This window comes from Hyaena hyaena, unplaced genomic scaffold, assembly GCF_003009895.1.
Source record: "Hyaena hyaena isolate Hyena2069 unplaced genomic scaffold, ASM300989v1 scaffold_76, whole genome shotgun sequence".
In the NCBI taxonomy this organism is placed as follows: domain Eukaryota; kingdom Metazoa; phylum Chordata; class Mammalia; order Carnivora; family Hyaenidae; genus Hyaena; species Hyaena hyaena.
The window spans coordinates 486,619-513,544 of NW_024080709.1; the positions used below are offsets into that span (position 1 = coordinate 486,619).

The 26,926-nt window shown below is 50.3% G+C and overlaps 1 protein-coding gene across 2 annotated transcripts in view; it reads right to left on the reverse strand.

Annotated features, from left to right (window-relative positions):
• Positions 1-26,926, reverse strand: part of ABCC1 (ATP binding cassette subfamily C member 1) — a 136,577-nt gene that overhangs the window by 35,348 nt on the left and 74,303 nt on the right. For both annotated transcript variants that reach the window (XM_039233600.1, XM_039233599.1), the window contains exons 11-16: positions 24,986-25,078; positions 23,524-23,727; positions 11,566-11,712; positions 9,204-9,291; positions 6,192-6,267; positions 4,065-4,191 (exon numbers count right to left, since the gene is read on the reverse strand). In XM_039233600.1, coding sequence (XP_039089531.1) covers positions 4,065-4,191; positions 6,192-6,267; positions 9,204-9,291; positions 11,566-11,712; positions 23,524-23,727; positions 24,986-25,078 — 735 coding nt within the window. The remainder of the gene's footprint in view (positions 1-4,064; positions 4,192-6,191; positions 6,268-9,203; positions 9,292-11,565; positions 11,713-23,523; positions 23,728-24,985; positions 25,079-26,926) is intronic.

A 26,926-nucleotide genomic window follows, 5' to 3' on the forward strand; every position in this document is an offset into this window, starting at 1 on the left:
GTCACAACAGACTCAGAGGCCAGATGTGTGGTCAGACCCCACACTAGACAGACTCTAACAGCAGGAATCCAGGGCGGAAACCTGCCTTGTCGCAACTACAGCCCTGTACTTCGTAAGCATTCATGGAAAGCCTCCGGCAGTGAATAACTCCTGCCCCTCGAGAGGGGCGAGAGTCGTGGGGCGTGCCTCTGACGTGGGGGGGGTGCCTCTGACGTGTGGCGTGCCTATGAAGGCGGGAGGGGGCGAGCCACTGACATGAGGGGGTGCCTCTAATGTGGGGCATGCCTCTGATGTGGGGGGGCAAGCCACTGACGTGCGGGGGGCTGTGCCTCTGACATGGGAGGGAGCGAGCTGCTGATGTGGAGGGGTGCCTCTGACGGGGGTGTGAGCCACTGAAATGCGGGGGGTGCCTCTGGCGGGGGGGTGAGCCGCTGATGTGCAGGGAGTGCCCCTGACGGGGAGGGATGAGCCGCTGACATGGGGGGTGCCTCTGAGCCACTGACACGGGGGGGTGCCTCTGACGGTGGGCACCTGGGGGCTCAGTAGGTGAAGCATCCAACTTTGGCTTCGGTCATGGTCTCACAGTTCATGATTTCAAGCCCTGACTGGGTGAGCTCTATCCCCAATTCAGGCTCCACAGGGACAGTGCTGAGCCTGCGTGGGATTCCCTCTCTCTCTCTCTCTCTCTTGCTCACTTGCTCTCTCTCTCACAGAAATAAACTTTAAAAAAAAAAAAAAAAAAAGAAGTCCCTGACCTGATTTAAAAAAAAAAATTATTTGATCACAGTCGGGTAAATGTTGAGAGAGAGAGAGAGAAAAAAAAGAGTCCTTTAAAAAGTTAAGGGGCGCCTGGGTGGCTGAGTTGGTTAAGTGACTGACTCCTGGTTTCAGCTCAGGTCATGATCTCAGTTTCACTGGTTCAAGCCCTGCACTGGGCTCTGCGCTGACAGCACGGAGCCTGCTTGGGATTCTCTCTTCCTCTCCTCTCCCTGCCCCTCCCCCACTCACGCTGTTTTCCCTCTCAAAATAAATAAACTTTAAAATAAATAAACAAAAATAAATACATAAATAAAAAGTCTTTAAAAGGAAGCCTGGATGGCTCCATCGGTTAAGCATCTGACTCTTGATTTCAGCTCAGGTCGTGATCTCACAATTGTGACACTGAACTCTGCATTGGGCTCTGTGCTGAGCGTGAAGCCTTCCTGGGATTCATTCTCTCTCTCCCTCTCTCTCTCTGTCTCTCTCTCAAAATAAAGTTTTTTAAAAAGTCCTTTAAGAAGGGAGACCTAGCTTGGGTCGTCAGGGAAGGATTCCTTGGGGAAATATCCTTGATGAAATGTAAGCAAGGACTTCTATGTCAACCCATGTTTCAAAAGTTCGGTGTTCACTTCCATGTGATAGAGCGCCAAGAATGTCATGAGCGTAAGGGCTGGGGTGAGGGCACTTGTGTCATGTATTTTAGTAATTTTAAAAAGTCCTAAAAAAGGACCAAGAGGTGACGGTAAGTTGGTGTGACAAAGAGGAGATGGAAGAGCATGCCAGTCAGAGGGAACAGCATGTGCAAAGGCCCCGAGATGAGAAGAACCCGGCACATCCAAGGAACAGGAAGGCCAGTACGACTGGAACATGGTGTGAAGGGGAAGACAGGCAGGAATGAGCTGGAGCGCAGCAGGGACCTGCTCACACCAGGCCAGGGGTTCTGGGGAGGAGTGTGCGCTTCACAGGAAGGGCAAGGAGAGCAAAGATTCTTTTGTTTTTATTAAATGTTTGTTTTTGAGAGAGAGAGAGAGAGAGAGAGTAGGTGTACATGCATGCGAGCAGCAGAGAGAAAGGGAGAGAGAATCCCAAGCAGGCTCTGTGCTGTCAGTGCAAACCCCCAATGAGGGGCCTGAACTCACGAACCATGAGATCATGACGTGAGCCCAAGCCAAGGGCTGGACACTTAACCGACTGAGCCACCCAGGCGCCCCTACGAGCGAAGATTCTCACATAAGGGAATTCTAGAGGGACAAGGCTGGGAGAGAGACGCAGGTATTTTAAATCCCAATCTTCATTCTCAGATAAATAACTAAACTTAACTATTATTCTAACTTACAAGAGACCAAAATGTCACAAAGCCTCACCAGAGAACTGCAGATAATTCAGACACGGTATATGCACAAATAAAAATACCTGGAGGAAATTAATACTTTCAGCACATTTCTAGCATGCTCCTTTGCAGGGCAAAATAACCAGTCAGAGAAGTCTATCAACTCATCAAACTAAATACTCAGTGCATCCTCAACTTCTAGATCCATCATTTCTGTGTTTAAAGCTTTTTTTTTTTTTTTTTAACTTTAAAATAGTGGTTCTTAACCAGGGGCAATTTTGCTTTCTGAGGGACATCTGACAATGTCTAGACCCTCCTGGTTGTCACCAGCATCTAGTGGACAGAGGTCAGGAATGCTGCTCGACGCCACACCGCATCGGACACCCTACTGCAGCAGAAAACCAGCCAGCTCGCACCGTCAGGAGTGCTGCCGTGATGGGAAGCCATCAACGAACCAGGACACAATGTGGATGGTTTGGAGCTCACTTCCAGCAACGCAGGCTACCCTGCACTTTAAGCTTACTCTACAACATGTACTTTAAAAGCAGCGATGAGGGGCGCCTGGGTGGCTTAGTCGGTTGAGCGTCCGACTTTCGCTTAGGTCATGATCTCGCGGTTCGTGGGTTCGAGCCCCGCGTCGGGCTCTGTGCTGACAGCCAGCTCAGAGCCTGGAGCCTGTTTCAGAGTCTGTCACTCCCTCTCTCTCTGACCCTCCCCTGCTCACGCTGTCTCTCTCTCTCTCCTAGAAATAAATAAAAAAAGACATAAAAAAAATAAATAAATAAAATAAAAGCAGCGATGAGACATTTCTGAAAACAACAGCTAAATGCCTTTAGTTTAGACCCAACTAGTGTAACGTACACCTTTCTACGAATGCATACCAGGCTAAACGGCCTCATATAAACAAACAAAATGAAAACAAAACCACAACAAAAAACCCCAAAAACAAAAAAACGGACTCTGCTCTGAAATAAAAACAACTGCATACACCAGCATTCCTAAGACGGAATTCTGAGAGACAGTAATTCTGAGGATGTTGTACGAGCAAGCACGCCTGGAGCACACTTGGTTAACCAGACTTAAATAAGTTTTCTTCTCCTTGCGGGACTTCTCAGAACCTTTACTTGATTCATGTTTATTTTAATTCTCCAGCACAGAGGGGATCTGCGTTTGCGTGGTCTCCCAAGCCCGTCTGAGCCCGGAAGTCTCTATTCCTCAACCGCAAGATGAGCCTGCAGCAGACCATGCTCCCAGAAATGCCGGTGTCAAGGAAACTTGGAGGGAAGCCTCCTACTCCAGGGAAAGTCCTTCATGGGGACTCCGCTAAATGCCAAACAGGGCTCTTGACGTCCAGCGAGACTCATTTGTTCACTAAAGCGCCTCTTAAACTCTCTCTTGGGGAATATTCCAACTTAGTTCAAAGTCCTGTGTATTTAAAAACCAAAAAACTCTAGTTCTGCTAGTCCCCTATTAAGAATTCAAGGGACCACTCGGAATTTAAACAGTTCCCTTAAAAAGAATTCTCTGAGAGAATATCCCAAAGACACAAATCAAAAATTTTAAGTTTTGTTACATTTATAGAGAGATACACAGAGAGATCCACATACAGACAGAACAAGCCAGAAAGACTCACGCATCAAGAGAGGCCACGAGATGCATTCTGAGGGCCAGAGATGGGGAGAGGGTTAGAGACAGTGAGTGGACCAGGGAGCACTGGTGTGTTTACGGAGTATTTATTGAGCATCTACTACTTGCTGTGGGCACTATTCTCGGTGCTGGGATCCAGCAGGGGTAAGCGACACAACCCTTGCCTTCTGGGGCACAGAGAAGAGCAGGGAGAAAGAGAGAGGAGGAGGGAGACCTCGCTGCTCTCACCTCCTGCACAGGGGCCGCCGTGAAACAAAACAGGGCACCGCACTTGACCTTCCTCTCAGGCCGGCACCGCCCCCTCCCCCTCCCCCAGTCCTCGTCCTACCTTGATAGCCACGTGCCCTTCCACCTTGTCCATCTCGGCCAGGAGTGCTGAGAGCAGAGACGACTTTCCACAGCCCACTTGGCCCACCACGGCCACCAAGGAACCTTCCGGAACGGAGAAGGTAATGCTGAAATGACATAACGTGCTCTGCCTCAGCCACACCCTTGCCTGAAGAGGCGGTGACCCGCCAGAGCTGGACGTACCCAGAGCGGAGAGAGGCGGACGGCGGGGCTGGTAGGAGCCTTCTGGAAATGACCCGCCGTCCCTACTGCTAAGCTTATTAGCTCGGGGGACGAGCGAGGGCCAGGCACATAGGTGTCTTAGAGAAGCAGACGCAGCGGGGATCACCTGGCAGTCAGGTCCCGCTCAGGGAGCCACCCGGGGACAGACAGATGCCTCGATGCGGCCCCGAAGGAGGTAAGCAGCACTGGGCACAGAAACCCAGGAACAGCTTAGGAGGAGGCCGAGGCTGTGGACTAACAGGTGCGGTCAGGGCCTGAGAAATGGGCGCAGGGCGAGGCTGGGGGGGGGGGGTGGGGGCGGGGGGAGTAAGGCCAGTCCCGAAGAGGCGGGGAGGCGGCAGGCATCCCAGGCGACCTCAAAGCTCGCTGTGCTGGGAGCCTCGGGGTCTGAAGGGGGCCCTGTGGTGGCCGCACCGGAGTCTGAGAAACACATCCCTACCGAAGCCATCCTTTACGGAACGGTGGTGCCAAGCACTACAGTAAGCTCCGGGCTCTGCTGGCAAGACCGCCTGACCGAGGTCACGGGCCAGGCGCCGCCAAGCCGGGGCGGACTGCACGCACCAGGGAAGGGCCGGCACCCCGAGCCCGCGGCCTCTCCGGGCTGACTCACGCTGGCTGTGCTTGCCAGTGGACGCGTTACTACGGCAACACAGGAGTGGAAACGCTGCTGGATTTTGCCATCACGGACTGTTTCACGCTCACGAACCTGCTATTCGGTCATACCGGTTATGCTTTTGCTCCTGTGCTGAGGGGGGATGGGTGAGGGGAGCCCCAGGGGAGAATGGATTATTTTTATAGGATAAGGAGAGAAAAGGCTTGGATTGGGAAAGGTATGGGGAGCTCAAGAGCGGAGGTGGGGCGGGGTGCGTGGAACAAGAAGATGAGGGAGGCAGACGCGAGCGCAAAGCGACGACTGAGGCAGGCAGACTTCAGTCAGACATAAGGAAGAGCTTCCCAAGCACGCAGCCCCACCATGAATTTTCCAGATGCAAAAAGAAGTTTACAAAGAGTCTGTCCCTCCTGCTTCCTCAGGTAACACACAGCAATAATTCGGCTACCCAGAGAGGGGGTGATTGTGAAGGGGGATGGGGGATAAATCTGGCCCCTAAAAAGGGCCATTCTGGGCCTTTTGGGGACTCCTTTGGGGAAGCCTGACAGAGCCACTGAGCAAGGCCTCCCCAGTTCAGAAAGAACTAGGAGGCACTTGACCAGTTAGTTGCCTGGGGAACCGGGTCAATTCCTGGATACCGTGGGCTTTGGTGCCAGATGGGGAGGTGGCCGGGAAGGGTGACTTGGGCAGCAGGGGGGTCTTGGAGAGGACAATTCCATCCCAACAAAGCCCTGTGACAAGAACTCCATTCAGGGGCCCCACCTGTAGCCTCACGCCTTTGACGCAGCCTGGTAGATGAGTGATCTCTCTCCCAGCACGGTGACCAGCGTGGGGAGCGGCACATGACCCGACCTGGGCCAATAAGGGCCAGCTGGGTCTCCCACCCAGGTAAGAGGTACACCGGGAGCTGATGGGGCCATTTGCCTCCATGACTGGGGAGGCAGCGTGAGAAGGAAGCAGCGCACGGGGAAACCGAACAAAGACAAGACGGAGAGAATCCTGATGGCACGGAGACCCCGGATCACGCTGTACCTGAGAGTGGCTCTCAGTTATGCGATCCAAAAACTGTTTCCTAAACCCATCTGTGCAAGGTTTCTGTCATTTACAATACAAGGGAGTCCTCTGTGCCCGCACCCTCTCATCTGCTCCTTCCCGCAGCCCTAACAGGTATGGCTAGACCAATTTCCCAGAAAGGCCTCAGAGTCACAGAGCTAGAGGGTGGCTGGGATCCACGTGTGACCAGAGCCCCCTGCCTCTCTCCACGTCCTGGCTTACCCATTCAGTGTTGGAGGGTCATTCCTGGCCCACGTGAACGTGGCATTCTTCACAGTGATGCTATTTGTGCCCCCGCCTGAAAAGCACCAGAGACAACATGTCAGGCACAGATGAAGCCCTGGGACTAAGCATGAGCAGGAGGCTCTAGCTTTTTTTTTTTCTTATCTTTTTAAAAGTTCAATGGCAGGTGCTAGACACTTGCACTAGGCATTATCTGGTTACATCATTCTGGTTTCTAAAGAGCCTCAACCAGACCTACGAAGCAGAAGGAAACCACAACAGGGCTGTGCCTTGAAGCTTGCGCCATCCAGATGCCCATCTCGCACAGGGTGGGGGGACCCCCGGGGGTTTACTTAAGGCTCCGGGGCCTCCCTTGGGGAGGATCCGGCAGCTCCGTGGGGGGTGGGGTGGGGTGCTGGGCAGAAGCCAAGGTCAACGAGAGCAAGCACTTGTCTCCATCAGGCGGGGCTTGCCCTTGACCCTCACCACCCTCTATGCCCTTCCTTTATGTTCAAAGTGGCACCCTTGGCCCACAGCTCGTGGATTACAGGGTGACACCCTAATGCGCCTCCCTGGACCCCTTCTCCCTCCGCCCCTGCTCACATGGCAGGTCCCTCTTCCTGGAACAGCAGCCACAGGAACTGTGCAAAAGCAGGCTGGGGAACGGGAGGTGGGTATCACGGGGTGGACGGGAGAAGACAGCCGGAGTTTTGTGGATAACAGCTCCTCGGGCTTCTAAGCTCCCGGCACCTCTTCCTTCACTTTCCCTCCCCTTCTCTCCTTTTATACTTTATGCCCCTTACTTAAAAAAAAACAATTTTGACACTTCACTATGAGCCTCCTTAAAACCACCTAGAGATAAGATGGGCGTGTGTTTTTAAGCTGTCAAATAAAGAAATAAATTCCCCCACACAACAGAGAAACAAAAGCCCATTGCAAGAGGAAGTTACTGGTTAACCTAACCTAACGAGCTCAGTCCCCAGCCCTCCCTGTCCCCGTGCGACTCAGGCCAAGGAGGAAATGGGAAGGTGCTATTTAAGGAATTTAAAGAAAAGCCACTTGAGCGAGGCCAGCTAGAAAACCACGATGCTGCCGGGAGCTGCCAAGGTGGCCCTGTCTGGCACCCAGAGAGTGTGGATAAACATCTCAATAAGTCAACAGCCTAGGAGACTGTCATGAGGGAGGGAAGGGGTTGCTGAGGGCCGGGCCGTACCAGGAGGCCTCGGGGTTTTCCAGAGGCCTGGTTTCGCAACAAGACACCTGTAGGGAATCATGAGCAACTTTACTGACCTGAAACTAATGTCAGCCCTGCATTAGGCAGAGAAATGTGACCCAGGAGTAGATGGCACTGTACCATCGACGGGGGGCTTAGTCCCTAAGCCCTCAGGATCAAGAGTTGGGGGGGGAACTAGGTCCTCAGGACGGAAGGGTGTGGGGGGGACTAGATCCTCAGGACGGAAGGGTGTGGGGGGACTAGGTCCTCAGGACGGAAGGGTGTGGGGGGGGCTAGGTCCTCAGGACGGAAGGGTGTGGGGGGGGGCTAGGTCCTCAGGACGGAAAGGTGTGGGGGGGACTAGGTCCTCAGGATGGAAGGGTGTGGGGGGTGACTGGTCCTCAGGACAGGAGGGTGTGGGGGTGACTGGTCCTCAGGACGGAACAAACTGATAACCATTAGGCTGCGGATGTCGGGAAGATTCCAGCATCCAGGGAGCAGTGGTTCTCAACCAGGGCAACTGTGCCCCCAGAAGACATCACGTCTAGAGACATCTGCGGCTGTCAACACTGGCAGGGGGGGTGGGGGCGGTGAGGCACTACTCGCATCTAGTGGATGGAGGCCGGGAAAGCTGCAGCAGAGGGCGCCCCCCCCACCCCCCCACAGTGCCGAGGCTGAGGAAGCTGGCCGCAGCCGGGCAAGTCGACAATGTCCCAGATCAGCCTTCTCTTACACCAGGGAAGTACTGGCCACCACACCCCCTGGGCTAGTAGGGCCTGGCTAAGTGTTTTCCACACCACTGAAGGTACCTGAAGGCCCACCAGGTGCCAGGCACTACTCGTACCTCACAACCAACATCCACAGTCACTCGGACAGTATCTACTAGGCTCCTGAGCCCGACTGTGGGGGTCCAACCCCCGCGTGGCCATGTCCTAGCTGGAGAGCCTTGGGCAAGTTACAGAGCTTCTCTGTGCCTCGCCTTCCTCATCTGTCGACCAGGACTGGTAATAACGAGACGGACCACACACAGCTGTGATGCCGGGTGCCTAGTAGGTGCTCAGTGAATCTCAGTGGGGAGCACAGACTCCACTGACTGGCTGTGGGTGGGAATCCAAACTCTACTTCTTAGCTGTGCACTCAGGCAAGTCACTTAGGCCACTTCCCTCACCTGTAGAATGGGGCTTTCCACAGCCCCTCTGTGTGCTGTGGTGAGTGGTGGGGGGGTTAGTGCCTGCGCATCCTTACAACAGAAGGCGCACAAAAGGGCTGCCACTTCAGGGCGAGCAGTCACTGCTGGGAATGCTCATTCTTGGGTGCTTGGAGACACAGCCGCGATGAAGGCCCCCACTCTCGGGGCTGACAAGGAACGGATCAATTAGTAAGCGACAGCAAGACAAATCCATGCAACTCGCTGCCAGAGAAAGGCACCTTCGTCTCCATTACCCAGATGGGGAAACTGAGGCTCAGAGCTGTGAAGTGACCTGCCCAAGGACACAGAGCTAGGAGGCTGGAGTTGGTCAGTCTCCCAACACCTGTCCGCGGTTTGTCCATCCGCCCAGAACAGAATCAAGATCTGAGCCCTGGAACTGGCCCTGGGTGGAAGGCCTCACCCCCAGCCGCCTCTCAACGAGCACGCAGCAACAAGCGGCAGTTCACCCGCCTGGGGCGTGAGAGATAAGCCCCCCCCACCCACCCACCCCGTGCAGAGCTCCAGCTCCCTGGGGCCTCGCAGACAGGCCGTGGGGCAGAGCCGAACCCGAGGGCGGCCTTCGAGGCACAGAGGAGGTGAATGCACACACCGTCTTTGCTGGACCTCCGCTCGATGCTGTTGGGCTCCAGCTCCTCGTGAGACAGAAAGATCCGGAGGCGTTTGAGGGAGACACTCGCCTGCACACAAGGCAATCACAGGCTGCAGTTATTTTTAAAAGCATTTTTGCAAAAACAGTCTGAGGCTAACTCTCAGCGGTTTCCCCTGGGCGTGGAGGGGCCCACATCCTTCCCCATCTCTGGTGGCCCTGCCTTTCCTACAAGAGCGTGTGCCTCAGAACCGAAAACAGAACAGGTTCTGCTTGTTTCCCTTTAAATACCCACAACTCGTATTTAAATAGAGGGTAAGGGGACTGTCCTAGATGACAAGGGACTTAGAAACAACGACCAGAGGCAGTGGTCCTGTGTAAGGGTAAAAATTTGCTACCGGTGGCGTGCCTGGCTGGCTCAGTCGGTTAAGCATCCGACCTCGGCTCAGGTCACGATCTCAGGTTCCGTGGGTTTGAGCCCTGCATCGGGCTCTGTGCTGACAGCTCAGAGCCTGGAGCCTGCTTCAGATTCTGCATCTCCTCTCTCTGCCCCTCCCTGGCTTGCTCTGTCTCTCTCTCTCTCAAAAGTAAATAAACATTTAAAAAAAGTGAAACAAAAATGTGCTCCCAGTGGATAACTAAGTCCCTGAAACACAATGCACAGCGATCACAGTCAAGGATACTGTGTACAACCTTCAAGTTGGCTAACAGACAGCATCGTAATGGTTCCCAGCAGAAAAAGGAAACGAGAATCATGTGGGGGGGCAAGAGGTTTTAGCTAACATGCAGCGGTATAATCCTACTGCACACACCAACATGTGAAATCCACACGCTGCGTGCACCTTAAATTTTCGCAATGTTACGTATCAATTCTATCTCACTAAAAACAAGTTGAGGAAACAAAACCAAAGCAGAAAAAAATCATGCCGAAGCATTTATGGGCGAAATGTCAAGAGGTCTGAGATTTGCTTTAAAACTCTTCGGGGGCGCCTGGCTGGCTCAGTACGTGAAGCATGCAACTCCTGATCTTGGGGTTGTGAGTTCAAGCCCTGAGTTGGGTTTAGAGATTACTTAAAAATAAACTCTTTAAAAACAAATAAATAAATAATAAAATTCTTCAGCAGAGAAAGGAAGGAAGGAAGTGGGGGAGGAGAGCAGACAAGATGACTTAGATGAAGGAAGCGTGACAAAACGTTGAACCTGGGGGAAGGCTCCCCAGAGTTCACCGTGCTATTCTGTTCTCTCCCTACTTGTACGGACGTCTGAATTTTTTCATAATAAAAGGGAGTTTTATTTGCTTGCTTATTTATTTTTTTAAAGCTTATTGATCTATTGTAAGAGAGAGAGAAAGCACAAGTGGGGGAGGGACAGATTGGGGGGGAGAGACTATCTGAAGCAGGCTCCACACTGTCAGCACAGAGCCCGACGCGGGGCTTGAACCCACAAACTGTGAGATCATGACCGAGCGGAAGTCAGATGCTTACCTGACTGAGCCACCCAGCCGCCCCATTTGCTCATTTTTTTTTTTAATTTTTTTTTTAATGTTTTTTATTTATTTCTAGGAGAGAGAGAGACAGTGTGAGCAGGGGAGGGTCAGAGAGAGAGGGAGTCACAGACTGAAACAGGCTCCAGGCTCTGAGCTGGCAGTCAGCACAGAGCCCGACGCGGGGCTTGAACCCACGAACCACGAGATCATGACCCGAGCGAAAGTCGGACGCTTAACCGACTAAGCCACCCAGGCGCCCCTCATTTTTTTTTTTTAATGAGGCAAACCAACAGAGCTGTACAACCAAATCTTAAGGCTGATCTGTGGCTGAAAATGGGGTTTTCGACATGAACGCATTCTCCGCTGGGGAGAAAAAAATGAAAACTATTACCAGCAGGAAAGTGTAGGAGCCGCACACGGTGACTAAGTGGACAGTTTCCTCTGACGGAGTCACCGTGTGGACTTCAGTAATTCTGGGTGGGCATCTTGGGGTTTTACCAATGGTGGGTCGAGGCCTATCAGTGAGTTGTGAAATCAATGTAGTCAAAAGGTACATTCTTTGCAAAAGCAGAAGACAGGGCGGGGCGGAACAGACCAGATCAGAACAGGATAAAATATTTCAGAATCTTACAAAGCACGGGAAAGCCCGGTTGCGTTCGGTATTTGCTCTGTGTTCCAGTGTGCGTTCCTCATCAAGAGGTAAAACGGGTTCCTTTCTTTGGGCAGGGAGCAAACCAGCACGCAAGCCACAGCGTGGGCCTCGTCACGCCGGCCGGGCACAGTGGACGGTCAGGCAGAGGCAGCTGTGGGGAGGGGATGTGTGGGCCCCCCCGCCCCATGTCCCTGAGGGCCTCTCCGAGCCCCTCGCCTCGCCCGTACCTGCACGATGCTGCTGATGACCATGGGGAGGATATTCAGAGGGAACCGCAGGATGTTGAACAAGGCCAAGGACACGAAAGCTTTCTGGGCATCCAGGATGTTGTTCTTGTCGACAGTTACGTAGACGGCAAACGTAGAGAGGGCCACCTGCAGACAGAGCGTCCAGGACTGGCCTGTGGCCCCGGGCGGCGTGGCCAGGCCTGCCCCGTGGCCCCGGGTGGCATGGCCAGGCCTGCCCCGTGACAGGCCGCGGAGGCAGGAGAAAACACCGCAGGGTGTCTAGCACACAGCGAGTGCTCACTAAGCACTAAAGAACTAGATAAATGAGTGAGCAGGCGCTGAAAGTCGCGGCCTCTGAGAGCACCTTCTTCAAAGCGCCCTGCACCGATATTCTGGAGTTCAACCGCCCCCAGCTTATCCCACCTCTGGGCCACTGTCCCTGCCATTTTCTCTGTCTGCAACGACCTGCCGTCACAGTGGCCCGGCCCCTCCCGCTGCCCTCTGGAAAGGCTGCCGCTTATTTTTCATCACAGCACCTACTGCCACCTTTTATTGCAGGATTGTAGGCATTTATTGTCGGCCTCTTGCACTACAATGTGAACTCCACAAAGTCAGGGGCTTGGTGTGTATGCAACAGCATTCTCAGTGCCTAGAACAATCCCCGAGCTGGATACCTCCTCTCCCCATGCCTCACATGCCTGATCTGTGAAACGGGGGTACAGGTGACAGTGACCGCCGCTATTTCAAGTGCCTTCCAGCTCACAGAATTTATGACTTTATGTCCCCAGGAAAGGGACGTTAAAAAAAAAGGGATCGGGGTGCCTGCCTGGATGGCTCAGTTGGTTGAGGCTCCAACTTCAACTTAGGTCATGAACTTGGCGGTTTTTGAGTTCGAGCCCCACATCAGGCTCTGTGTTGTCAGTTCAGAGCCTGTTTCGGATCCTCTGTCCCTCTCTCTCTGCCCTTCCCTGACTGCACTCTCTCAGAAATAAGTAAAACATTAAAAAAAAAAAGGGGGGGAAACAAAACTAACAAAGTCAGACTTGCATTAAGCACTGGGCTGCCCTCTGGGCTTTAACTACCCTGGCTGCCCGCTGACCAGAACGGGGGTTCAGCTGCTTGAGACAGAGCAGGTCACCTCCCTCACCAGGACAAAGGGAGGCCGCCCTCAATGATCCAGGGTCCAGCTGCTCAGCTGGGGAGGGAGGCATGAGATCACCAAGTGGGTTTCCCAGCCTCTCCCTTTCGTGCAGCAGAGCTGCCAGGTGTTGCTGGGCGAGGCCCGTAACAGGGACACGCTATCGGAAGCAACCTGCACAACCCTGGACCCCAACATGTGGACACAAGTCCCCGCCCCCACATTAGCCCCAGGACTGCAGAGCCATTTAAGGCTTTCCCTGCGGGGAAATAAAGTGCCCAGGCGCCTGCCTTTCTAAGCTCAGAGCAGGCTGCCCGGAAGCCAGGATATCTGTCCCAGTCCCTGGTGTGGCAGTGGTCCAGGGCATTTTCAGGGTCTCCGCTGCCTCATTTCCCTGTGACCTACGGGAGGGTAACAGTTTAAAAATGAAAACCAGGGGCGCCTGGGTGGCTTAGTCAGGTAAGCGTCTGACTTCGGCTCAAGTCATGATCTCATGGTTCGTGGGTTTAAACCCTGCATCAGGCTCTGTGCTGACAGCTCAGAGCCTGGAGCCTGCTTCAGATTCTGTGTCTCCCTCTCTCTGACCCTTCCCTGCTCACGCTGTCTCTTTTTCTCTCTTAGAAATAAATGAAACATTAAAAAAAAATGAAAACCAACAGCTCTGCCGTGTATCGGCTGCATGACCCTGGCCACGGTACCTCCCCTCCCCCAGCAAGCCTCTGTCTTCCTACCCACACGATATGGGAATCCAATGCCACAGAGCAGCCGGCAGTGAGAAAGCAGGCATTCTGCCAAAGTGCTCAGCACACTGCCCGGCGCACGGTACAACGCAATATATGGCAGCTGTTTTTATTTCTGGTTATGGGACTCGGTCCAAACTCCTCAGTCCATTTTCCAAAGAATCTATTCACGGGGTCCCAAGGCCAAGGCCCTGCGAAGTCAGGCCGGTTCCCATTCTGGCTCTGACATTAACAAGCCACATGACGCACCAGCCTCTCATCTGCAGATACTCTCGCTCACAGTGCGCCAGGGAGACCCGCACAAAGGCACAGCGTTCAGCCATAAAAAGGAAGGAAGCGCTGGTCTGGGCTACAATATGGATGGCCCCTGAAGACACGATGCTCAGCTAACGAGAAGCCAGAACAGACACAAAAGACCGTGTCTATGTGATTCTACGGGTATGAAATGTCCAGATCAGGCACATCTACAGAGACAGGAGATGAGTGGGGTGCCCGGCAGCTCAGTCAGTTAAACGTCCGACTCTCGATTTCAGCTCAAGTCATGATCTCACAGTTCGTGGGTTCGAGCCCCATGTCCGGCCCCACACTGGCGGTGCAGAGCCTGCTTGGGATTCTCTCTCTCCCTCTCTCTGCCCCTTCCCCGCTTGTTCTTTTTCTCTCTCTCAAAATATATAAATAAACATTAAAAAAAAAAAAAGGCTGGAGTATGCTGGAGCTAGGGGAGCAAGGAGTGACTGCCAGTGACTACAGGGTTTCCTTCTGGGCTGAGGGGAATGTTCTGGAATTAGACAGTGCTGATGGTTGCACAACCTTGTGAATATATTAACCACCACTGGGTTGTATGCTTTAAAACAGTAAATTATGTCTCAGTAAAAAAAAAGTAAGAACAAAAAACACCTCTCCAAAGACAGGCTACTTTACTTAGTATAGAAGCCAAAAGTCTTGACTCAGGCCCCAGGGCTGGTCTGGTTTGTAAAATCCCTTCCTTGTAACATGCCTGACCTCCTCTCCTATCATCCTCCCCCCCACTGATTCTCTTCCAGCCCCGGTGGCCCCCACAGTTATTCCCTCTATGCGGTGGGCACAGTCCTGCCACAGGGCCTTTGCATGTGCTCTTCCCTCTCCCTGGTGGGAGCCCTCACTTTCACTGGGCCTTTACTCAAGCGTCACCTCCTCAGTGAGGGCATTCAAGCATCCTATTTAAAACTGCAAGCCCTCCCGACTGCTCCGTCTCAAATCTCTTTCTCTCCCACAGCCCCTATATCAGTTTAGCATGCTATATGGTGCACTTATTATTCGCGCAGAGAGAGTAAGCAACATCACGTGACCCATCAGTTACTCAGCCTTGGCTTCTCCAGGAAGTTGAGGTCATTCTTCACCAACTACTAACTGATCACCTACTGTGTACCAGCACTGTGTGCTGAGGAGTGAGGCAGGCTAGGCGTTCCTGAGACTCACGATCTAGGGAAGCAGGTACTAACCGAGTTCTCTCCAGCAGTGGGTGTCTGCAAGTGTGCGGAGGTGAGTGGGGGCAGCACAAAGACTGGGGCTGCAGGCGAGTGGGGGGCTGGGGTCTGCCACAGCCTTGTGATGGGTGAGAGTCAAGGATGGAAAGTTTTTTTGCCAACAATGAAGAACAAGGGTGCCTCTCTAAGAGCTAAGGGCACCTCCACAATGAGAAATGCAGCACACAGATGAGCCATCTGTTCCAGCCCAACTCCCCTAAATATCTTCGGGTTTTTGTGTGTGTGGACCTGTGTTCTTTCCATCTTCCCAGCATCCATTCCTGTTTCTGGTGACGATATTCCAGTTTTCTTTAGGGAACCAAAATCTCTCCCAATTTCAGTCCATGATTTCAGCCATAAATCACTGCCCAAAAGAAAATTCCGCAGAGAATGCAGAGGTGAGAGACAAGAGAGGGGGTCATTCCCTTTGGAACACCTAGATCCAGCCATGCCTGAAACCCCAGTCATACTCAAAACCAGTGTTTTCCTACACAACAATTCAAAATCTATGGGATGCGGCAAAGGCAGTCCTAAGAGGAAAGTACATTGCTCTCCAGGCCTATTTCAAGAGATTAGAAAAAGCGCAAGTCCAAAATCTAACAGCTCACCTAAAGGAACTAGAGGCAGAGCAACAAGAACGCCCTAAACCCAGTAGAAGAAGAGAAATAGTAAAAATTAGAGCAGAAATAAACAACATAGAGACCAAAGAAACAATTGAACAGATCAATGAAACCAAGAGTTGGTTTTTTGAAAAAGTAAACAAAATTGACAAACCTCTAGCCAGGCTTATCAAAAAGAAAAGAGAGAGCACCCAAATAGACAAAATTATGAATGAAAATGGACTTATTACAACCAACCCCTCAGAAATACAAGCAATTATCAGGGAATACTATGAAAAATTATATGCCAACAAATTGGACAACTTAGAAGAAATGGACAAATTCCTAAACACACACTCACTACCAAAATTCACACGGGAAGAAATAGAAAACCTGAACAGACCCATAACGAGTGAAGAAATCGAATCAGTGATCAAAAATCTCCCAACAAATAAGAGCCCTGGACCTGATGGTTTCCCTGGGGAATTCTACCAGACATTTAAAACAGAATTAATCCCAATTCTTCTCAAGCTATTCCAAAAAATAGAAGTCGAAGGAAAACTCCCGGACTCATTTTATGAAGCCAGCATCACTCTGATTCCCAAGCCAGACAGAGATCCAGCAAAAAAAGAGAACTATAGGCCAATATCCTTGATGAATACGGATGCAAAAATTCTCAACAAGATCCTTGCAAATCGAATCCAGCAGCATATCAAAAGAATCATCCACCAAGATCAAGTGGGATTCATTCCTGGGTTACAGGGCTGGTTCAACATTCGCAAATCAATCAATGTGATCCATCATATCAATAAAAGAAAAGATAAAAACCATATGATCCTGTCAATAGATGCAGAAAAAGCATTTGACAAAATACAGCATCCCTTCTTAATAAAGACTCTCGAGAAAGTTGGGATAGAAGGAACCTACTTAAACATCATCAAAGCCATCTATGAGAAGCCTTCAGCTAACATCATCCTCAACGGGGAAAAACTGAGAGCTTTCCCCCTGAGATCAGGAACACGACAGGGATGTCCACTCTCACCACTGTTGTTTAACATAGTGCTGGAAGTCCTAGCATCAGCCATCAGACAACAAAAGGAAATCAAAGGCATCAGAATTGGCAAAGAGGAAGTCAAACTTTCACTCTTCGCAGATGACATGATACTCTACATAGAAAACCCGACAGACTCCACCAGAAGCCTACTAGAACTGATCCAAGAATTCAGCCAAGTTGCAGGGTACAAAATCAACGTACAGAAATCGGTTGCATTTTTATACACCAATAATGAAGCAACAGAAAGAGAAATCAAGAAACTGATCCCATTCACAATTGCACAAAAAACCATAAAATACCTCGGAATAAACCTAACCAAGGATACAAGAGATCTGTATGATGAAAACTATAGAAAACTTATGAAGGAAATTGAAGAAGACACAAAGAAATGGAAAAACATTCCATGCTCATGGATAGGAAGAATAAATATAGTTAAGATGTCATTACTACCTAAAGCACTCTACACATTCAATGCAATTCCAATCAAAATTGCACCAGCATACTTCTCAAAACTAGAACAAACTATCCAAAAATTTGTATGGAACCACAAAAGACCCCGAATAGCCAAAGTAATACTGAAAAATAAAACCAAAACGGGAGGTATCACCATCCCAGACTTCAGCCTCTACTACAAAGCTGTCATCCTCAAGACAGTATGGTATTGGCACAAAAACAGACACATAGACCAATGGAACAGAATTGAGAACTCAGAAGTGGACCCAAAAGTATACAGCCAACTGATCTTTGACAAAGCAGGAAAGAATATCCAATGGAAAAAAGACAGCCTTTTTAACAGATGGTGTTGGGAGAACTGGACAGCAACATGCAGAAGAATGAAACTAGATCATTTTCTCACACCATGCACAAAAATCAACTCAAAATGGATAAAGGACCTGAACGTGAGACAGGAAACTATCAACACCCTAGAGGAGAAAGCAGGAAACAACCTCCTTGACCTCCACCGCAGCAACTTCTTACTTGACACATCCCCAAAAGCAAGGGAATCAAGAGCAAAAATAAACTGTTGGGACCTCATCAAGATTAAAAGCTTCTGCACAGCCAAGGAAACAACCCAGAAAATTAATAGGCAACCAACGGAATGGGAAAAGATAGTTGCAAATGACATATCAGATAAAGGGTTAATATCCAGAATCTATAAGGAACTCACCAAACTACACGCCCGAAAAACAAACAACCCAGTGAAGAAATGGGCAGAAGACATGAACAGACACTTCTCCAAAGAGGACATCCAGATGGCCAACAGACACATGAAACGATGCTCAGCATCCCTCCTCATCAGGGAAATACAAATCAAAACCACACTGAGATACCACCTCACGCCAGTCAGAGTGGCTAAAATGAGCAAATCAGAGAACTCTAGATGCTGGCGAGGATGTGGAGAAACGGGCACCCTCCTACACTGTTGGTGGGAATGTAAACTGGTACAGCCCCTCTGGAAAACAGTGTGGAGGTTCCTCAGGAAACTAACAATAGAACTCCCTTATGACCCAGCAATAGCACTGCTAGGAATTTACCCAAGGGATACAGAAATGCTGAGGCATAGGAGCACATGTACCCCAATGTTCATAGCAGCACTCTCCACAATAGCTAAAACATGGAAAGAGCCTAAGTGTCCATCAACAGATGAATGGATCAAGAAGATGTGGTTTATCTATACCATGGAATACTACATGGCAATGAGAAACAATGAAATCTGGCCATGTGTAGCAACATGGATGGACCTTGAGGGTGTTATGCTGAGCGAAATAAGTCAGGCAGAGAAGGACAAATATCATATGTTTGCACGTATAGGAGGATTAGGAGGAACTTGACGGAGGAACAAGGGGGAGAAGAAGGGCGGAAATGGTGGGGGAAAGGGAGAGAGGCAAACCATGAGAGACTCTTGAATGCTGACAAAAACTGAGGACTGATGATGTGGGGGGGAGGGGAGCATGGTCATGGAGGAGGGCACTTGTGGGGATGAGCACTGGGTGTTATGTGGAAACTAATTTGATAATAAACTATTTGTGAAAAATAAAATAAAAAATAAATAAATAAATTCTAAAATGTTTAAAAAAAAAAAACAGTGTTTTCCTATACTTTTCAATCTTGTGACTTGAAAAATCCCACTTTTTTTTTCCCTCTAGTCAATGTGAGGGAAATTGCAAAACAGTTCCTAACTCTGCCAACTGCAAAACAGTTCCTAACTCCCATGGCTGATGCAAATCTTCTACTCATTCAGTTATTCATCCGCAGAACATTCAGTGAATACACACCATTTACCCAGTCTCCTAAGTCTTAGAGACACCTGTCCAGAGATACAAGAAAAAAAAAAAAAGATAAGGTCCCTGTATGATCTGATCAGCAGAGAAGTACACAAAACACACTTGCCGTATGGAATGAAAACCATCCTACCAAAGGGAGACACAGTACAAGTAGAAGGCGAGAAGCCCATAAATTCTCCAAGATGGAAAATGCTAAATATTGATGGCTGCCTGGGGATCCTATTTTAGCAAAGTGCATTAAGTGTACATGACAGATGCCAGGCTCTGTATTTCAGAAAAACAGGCCCATTAATCCTGTGAAATGGCATCCCTGCTCCTGTCTGACCTTCCTAGGCCTCTGTCTTCCATCACACCCACCGGGGGGTAAACACCTCATCCCTCTTGAAGTGCAGGAATTCGCCAGTGGAAAGAACAGGCCAACACCTTCCAAGGGAACCGAACGCTACATACTTTATCCTAATGTAGTCAGAGGCTTGGGTGTCTCGGCCGGGGCCAAGGTCTCCAAGTGACACCCAGGCTCATCTGTCTCGTGCCCAACAGCTTAATGAACTCCGCCTCCGGGAGCCCGCTGCCCTTGCCTTTCCCCGCCCCACTCCCCCATAACGAGCGGCAAGTTCACGGGCCAGAAAAGCCAGTGCCGTCTCCTGCCATGGCTTCCTTCCTAGCAGAGACTAGGAAGAGGAGATGTTAAGTGAAGGGCCGGCACGTTGTGAAGTGAGGGGACAGGCTAGAAACTAAGCACTTGGTCAGAGGACCCCAGGGTGCAGAGCCAAGGGTCCTGGGAAAAGGCTTCCCCACCCTAAGTCCAATCAAACCCACAGATTAAAAAAACCCTGTCACTGACTCCCTCTGGCTACAGATCTTTTCCTACTAAGAAGTACAATTCAAAACACCTTGGATTTCTTTACAATTTGTCATCACTTGTATCAAAGTAAAGTAAATAAAAGAGATATTCATTTGTGAGGATAGTCACTGCTATGCCGGTCTAGGAGGAAGCCCTGTGCACCCAACAAAACCCGACGCAGGGAGAGAAACTAGGAGGCTGGGGCTGAAGAGGAAAAAGGCCACGGCCTTCCCTGCAGAGCAGCCCCTGACTGGAGCGACACCTGACAAAAGTCTGGAGACTCCCTGGCTGTCACACTGCACAGAGCCCGAAGCGGGGCGTGAACTCATGAACTGAGAGATTGCGGACTGAGCTGAAACCAAGAGTCAGTTGCTTAACTGACACAGCCACCCAGGGGCCCCACGTCCAACTCTTGATTTTGGCTCAGGTCATGATCTCGAGGTTCAAGCTGCCGGCACAGAGCCTGCTTGGGATTCTGGCTCCCTCCCTCTCTGCCCCTCTCCTGCTTGCTCGCGCTCTCTGTCTGTCTGTCTGTCTGTCTCTCTCAAAATAAGCAAAAATAAACTAAAAAAAAAGAGAGAGAATCACATATACAAAGGAGAATATTTAACAGTTCCAAACACAGTGAAACTATTTTAACAGTTGAAAGGAAAAACAGTTTAAAGGAAACTAAACAATTTAACAGTTTAAAGGAAAATAATCAAAAGAACACCCTATATAACTACCATCCAATCATCTAATACTGTTTACTTCTATAAATCAAAGAAAGCCGTCAGAGACCTGGGGCAAGTTAAGGAGACCGGAGTGTTCTGAAAGAAGGAGCTGGCAGAACCTTCCAGCCCTGCATGCCGGCACATGTGCGCCTGAAAGGATCGAGGAGCACTCGGAGTCCCAGAACAGCTAAAAGATGTCACTTCGTGGGCCAACTGCAATCAGCTCACAGCACACCTGGAGGGCTGCCTGGGAGTGAGCCCCATGGCTGGCTGTGGACCTGGGCATGGGAGTGGGGGGCAGGCAGGGGCCCATACGTGACACCCCCGTGGCCTAACCCCTGCACGTTTCCCTTGCCAAAACCCAGAGGAAGGAGGTAGACTGACGGGCCTCGGGTCACACCATGAGTGGGCCATAGAATTCAGGAGGCATCCAGACCCCAAGCCGGGGTCCACACCAGCGTACATCTGGTCCATGAGCTCAGAACAATGTTACACAATTAATTTTTTTTTAACTATCAGAATAGCAGTCTTTTATGGCACAGGAGGGTGACACGAAATTCAGATTTCGGGGTCTATGGATACGCTTTCACAGGAGCATGGCCACACCTGCCACGGAGGTATCACACATGGTCACAGTGGCAGACACCGCACGGCCCAGAAGGTCAAGTGTTCACTGGGGTTCTCTGTAGAAAACGTCTGCCCGCTTCTGCTTTTCACCAGCCTTGCTCAAATGTTAATGTGTACACCGACCACCAGGGGTGGGGTGGGGTGGGGGACTTGCTAAAATTCAGGTCCTGTTGCAGCCGGTCTGTGGTGGGGCCTGAGGCTGCATTTCTAATAACCTGGTGACGTTGGTGCTGCTGGTCCACGGGCCACACACTTCTCAAAGTGTGACCCCCTGCCAAAGGCAGTCAGTAGCTCCCAGGATCCCGTCAGAAATGCAAATACTCAGGCTCCACCCAGACCTTCTGATCTTCTTTCAACAAGCCTCCCAGGTGTCCCTGAGGTGGGCTCAAGTTTGAGCACGACTGCTTTCCACCCTGCTGCCCTGTGTGTGGGTTCAGACTCTGGGGGACATGAAGCAGAGCCTAACGAAAGACCCAGCGTCAGAAGGAACACACTTCGACAAACACTGAAAATGCAGGAGTTTCCTTAAGCCTTCCACCCGCGACTCCGCTGAGATGAAGCTGATTCTATTGTAACAGAAAAGCTTCACGTTTATGAACATGTGTGACTGCAGTTCACAGAAACTTCCCATAAGAATATACATTCACGAACGAGGCTGAGAAGTCACATGATTAGCATGGCATTAAGATGATGATACAGTTAAGAATACAAAGACAGAAAGAAAAAAACAAACACGGGGGCATACTTAACTTTTTTTTTTTTATTCTTTTAAGCTTATTTATTTTGAGAGAAAGGGAGAGGGAGACCGTGTGAGTGGGGAGGGGCAGAGAGAGGGAGAGAGAATCCCAAGCAGGCTCTCCACTGTCAGCACAGAGCCCAATGTGGGGCTTGAACCCATGAAACTGTGAGATCATGGCCTGAGCCGAAACCAAGAGTCAGACACGTAATGACTAAGCCACCCACACACCCCTATTCTTTTTTTTTTTTCTTTAATGTTTAGTTTTGAGAGACGGTGCAGCAGGGGTGGGAGGGGAGGGAGCAGATGATCTGAAACAGGCTCCCGGCTCTGAGCTGTCAGCACAGAGCCCAATGCGGGGCTCGAACTCACAAACTGTGAGATCATGACCTGAGCCGATATCAGATGCTCAATCGACTCAGCCACCCAGGCATCCCTATTCTTAACTATTCTTAACAGTGCACTGTGCCTAAGGAGTTTCCACAGTCCGTCTTTATATGGTCTCCTGATCTGGCGGTAGAAACTTTACTCCTGTCTTTAAACTTTTCAAAGTCGGCCAGCCAGGGAAAGACCCATTAAAGGACCCACGACTTGTATATTGGAACATTCAAGGCAGTACGGATCACGACAGCAAGGACCAGGGCCCATCCTAGAAAGTCAGCAACGAGAGATGGTTTAAGTCAACTCTGCCATATCCACACACTGAACGTGCAGGGCGTCTGGGTGGCTCTGTCAGTTCCACGTCCGACTCGATCTGTGCTCAGGTCACCAACTCAGGATTCAGCAGTTTAAGCCCTGCATCGGGCTCAGTGCTGACAGTGCAGAGCCTGCTTGGGATTCTATCTCTCCCTCCCTCTCTGGCCCTCCCCTCATCACGTGCACTCTCTCTTTCAAATAAACATTTAAAAAAATAATAAATAAAACAGATGAAACAGATCCGAATGCACGAACTAAGAGGTCATATATCAAAGTACAAAAAAGGTAACAGAACACTAAATATACTAGGACTCTATTTGAATATATTAAAATATTTTTTTTTACTAACTATATCCATAAATATTTTTCTTCTAAAAAGATACATAAAACTGTCACTTTGGAGGAAAGACACGGATGGAAGGGAAGACCATGTACTTTTCATTTTAGGACTTTCTGTGTGGTTTCAATTGTTGTTTTAACAGCGAATGACAAACACTAGTCAAGCACCTACTGCGCACTGTTGTACGCGCTGAGGATGCAGCAATAAGCAGAGAAGACCAAGCCCCTGCCTTCCTGGAGCTGACATTCTAGTGGAGACAGACAGACAGCAAATGAGGACATTTTACAGCGTGTCTGGCACTGACGGATTCGCGGTTTGTGACCGGTCAGCAAGAGATCGGAAGCTCATGCTGTGAAGCTGCCCCCCGGCGGCACCGAGGACACATCTGGTTCATTAGGAAGAGGTTCCAGGGAAGGAAGCAGAGAGGCCAGACTCCCAGTGTGGCGCGTACTTCTTCCCCTGTGGGCCGAGCACACGGTTCCTGAACTGGCCACTCTGGACTGTGCCTGGGCTGGAAGCTACTAAGTGCTGTGAATAAAATAGACCCGGGGGGAGGCAGCCGCTTTGGAAAGGAGCGGGAGGCCAAGGCCTGGCTAACTAGGGACCTTTCACGAACACTGCGGGATGCCGACACAGCAACACAGCACGCGAGGCGGCCGGGATCGGCGTGGCTTCACTCACCAGGAACGGCGTGCAGACCCAGGTGAAGGTTCCCACGGCTGCCAGGTAGGCCGACTTCTTCAGCACCTTCAGCTCCTCCTGCCTGATGGCCAGCACCTTCTCTTTGAAGGCCAGTTCCCAGGCGTAAAGCTTGAGCACCTTGATCCCGTTGAGAATCTCATTCATCAGCTTAATCCGATTGTCTTTGCTCTTCATGTGGGCCACCTTCCGGGACAAGAGTAATCAATACCATCGCGGGGGTTCGCCAGGCCACCCCACAGCCATCCAGGCCCCGGGAGGGGTGGGGAAGCGACCCTGCAATCCTTCTGAACCTACTCCGGACCCTGGGAGTCTTCACTCTCTTTTACCATGAAAAAAAAAACAAAACCTGCTTTGGATCACATTACATTGGATAGAGACGCCAATTAAATTTAGATTCGCGAAGCAGAAACGAGAAGAACGTTTCCGGTGTCCAGGGAAGAAGGCAGGGGCCCTACTCTACTAATCCAAACACCAGAGAGATAACAATGCTGGACTTTTGTTCCCCTGCATTTTTTTAGTTTCTTTACCGGGGCTGTACCACCGTTAGATGCTGCTAATACCACCCGGCATTTTCCAGATGCCAGGACCTTTTCTAAGCATCTGACATGCACCTGGTCATTTACGGCTCTCAAGTACCCTATCATCGAGTGCTGTGGTCACTCCCATGTCACAGATGAGGACACTCCTTTTTTTTAAGCCACAGGAAGTCGAAGTCAGTGACTGCAGCTCATGGGCAGTGGGAACACGGCCCCTTCGTGTTTCACATCTTCCTGCAGATAACACATAGGCCTGCCAGGCCTAACTATGTCGTGAGATCTCTCTAAAATACACGTGAAGTTCTAGAAGGCTTTGCTCTGGCATGTTCACTGGGACTGGGAGACCAGGGAAGGGGAAGGACATCCCCTTTTAATCTATACACTTGTGTATCCGTTCAACATCCAAGACAAAAGCATGCGCTGTGTTATGTGGATATTTTAAGACTTAAAAAAGCATTTCTGAAAACAGCTGAAGGCCTAGTATATGGTCATGGCGGGGGGGGGGGGAGTCAGGGTTAATTTTTACTCCACTTTTGAAAATGCACACAAAACATCCAAACGACTACATTCCATGGGAAATAAGGAATTCTCTGAGGCTCACAGATGTGATTTTGGTACCAGGCCTCCGAGGTCTAACTATTCCGGGAGCTCTCGACCTTGGCTGTCCATTGTCGTTGCTCATGAAGCTTTAAGAACCGATGCCCAGGCCCTGCCCATATTAAGGGAATCAGAACTCCAGATAAAGAGCCCAGGCATGAGCATTTGGGAAAGCAGTCTTCAGGGGACTCCCACGGGGACAGGGGGCCGAGAAGCCTGGGCCCGAGCAGAAAGAACTCAGCTTAAACCCACATGGGAAGGTGTCCAGCAAGGGCCCAGCCTGGACCCCGCAGAGACAGACAGCCTACCTGGTAGGTCTTGGTTTTCATGGCCATCACGGCATTGAGGGGGACCATGAGGATCATCACAGCCACTCCGGCCAGGACAGAGGCGCCCAGGTTCTAAGGACAGAGGAGAACAGAGGCCGTCAGCACAGGGCTCCCCAGCCGAGCCGCCCACACCGACTCCGCAGACCCGGCCCGGGGCATCCAGGAAGGCAGTGTCACTTTTACCCCCTGACGGACTGTTCAGAATTTTCTGACTTAGTCCTGAGCATTTCTTGGGCTCCCACAGCCCCGTTAGGAACATGCAGGTCCCTTATCTGAAACCCTTCACAACAGTTCAGGTAAGGTCTTGGCACCAAATTAATTAAGGATGATTTCCAGAGCTTCTGGGTTTGGGATTTGTAGATAAGAGGCTGCATACTTGTTCTGTTATCACAACTGCAAATAAGGAACCTATACTAGATTAAGAGGTCAAGATAACCTCAGATCTACATCTTTTTAGCTTCTACACCTAAGAGGAGACAGCTTGAGAAACTGGCCCGGTGCAGTCGTACCCAGAGGATACACACAACTGGAACTAGAGGGTAAGGTGATCCACCCCCCCCCCCCCCCCGCCCATTCAGCATTTGGAAAAGCAGGAGCGTTAGCCTCTTCCAGACAGTCACCCTCAGAAACACCGGTCTTAGTCACCCCAAAATTGCCACTGCTGCTCTAGACGGTTCTGTGACTTATCTCCGCCCCAGGACGACTAACCCACCTTTGACGATAAAGCTGACTCCTACCAACCATCTAAAGCATTCACAATGAACTCTGACAGCAAACAGTAACGAAAAGATACTGAGATACTGAGCAGATCTATAAACCACGCACGGTCTATGAACATTACCTGCACCAATTCATTCCTTGGTCCCATCGCCCACTTACAAACGAGCAACACTAAGTAACAAGGTCACGGCACTGATGAAGGAAGAGGCAAGACTGGAACCCAAGCAGTCTGATTCAGGAGCCCACCGCCATCACTATCCTATACTGTGTTTTTCATGGTCAAACAGAGAAACCGTATTTTATTTTTTTTTTAATGTCTGCTTGTTTTTGAGAGAAAGAGATACAGAGAGTGAGCAGGAGAGGGGCTGAGAGAGAGGGAGACACAGAATCTGAAGCAGGTTCCAGGCTCTGAGCTGTCAGCACAGAGCCTGATGTGGGGCTCAAACCCACAAACCGTGAGATCATGTCCTGAGCCGAAGTCGGATGCTTAACTGACTGAGCCACCCAGGCGCCCTGAGAAATCCTATCTTTTATCTAAACTAGTAATTCTAAGCCCAGGAAAAAATTTCCCCAGGGGACATGTGGCAATGTCTGGAGACATCTGGGTCCCCACTGGCTGGGGGCAGGGTGGAGGGAGAGGTTTGTGTTACTGGTATCTTGTGCGAAAAGGCCATGGACGCTGCTAAACGATCCTGCAGTCCACAGACCAGTCCCCCAATAACAAAAAATTATCTGGCCCCAAATGCCAATAATATATTCAGCAACCCTCATCTAAAATAGAACTATTTTCTTAATGCTTTATAAATCAGCCTTGAAGGCCAATTCTAAAAGAAGTGCTCCAAAAATACTTCACCCGGGGCTGCACTTTCTGGGGAAGTGGCTACTCCAAGATGTTGGCCCGAAAAGACATTTAGATCCTACTATTTACTGCTAAGTTTCATTACCAGCAGCAATTTATAATCACTCATCTTCTCTCTAAACAGACTCAAAAAAATGTAAACTATAGTCATATCAACGGATGATGTGCTGTGCACCTATTACGCACCAGGCCCTTGCTGGGACTGCAGTCGTGGGAAATAAAAAATAAGGCAAAAAAGACAGACACCAAGCCCATGAGTAATCGACACACTTATTAGGAGAGGAGAGGCTGGTACACTGGGCAGCAGAAGACTATTCTTGAAGGGAACATCACAGGAACTC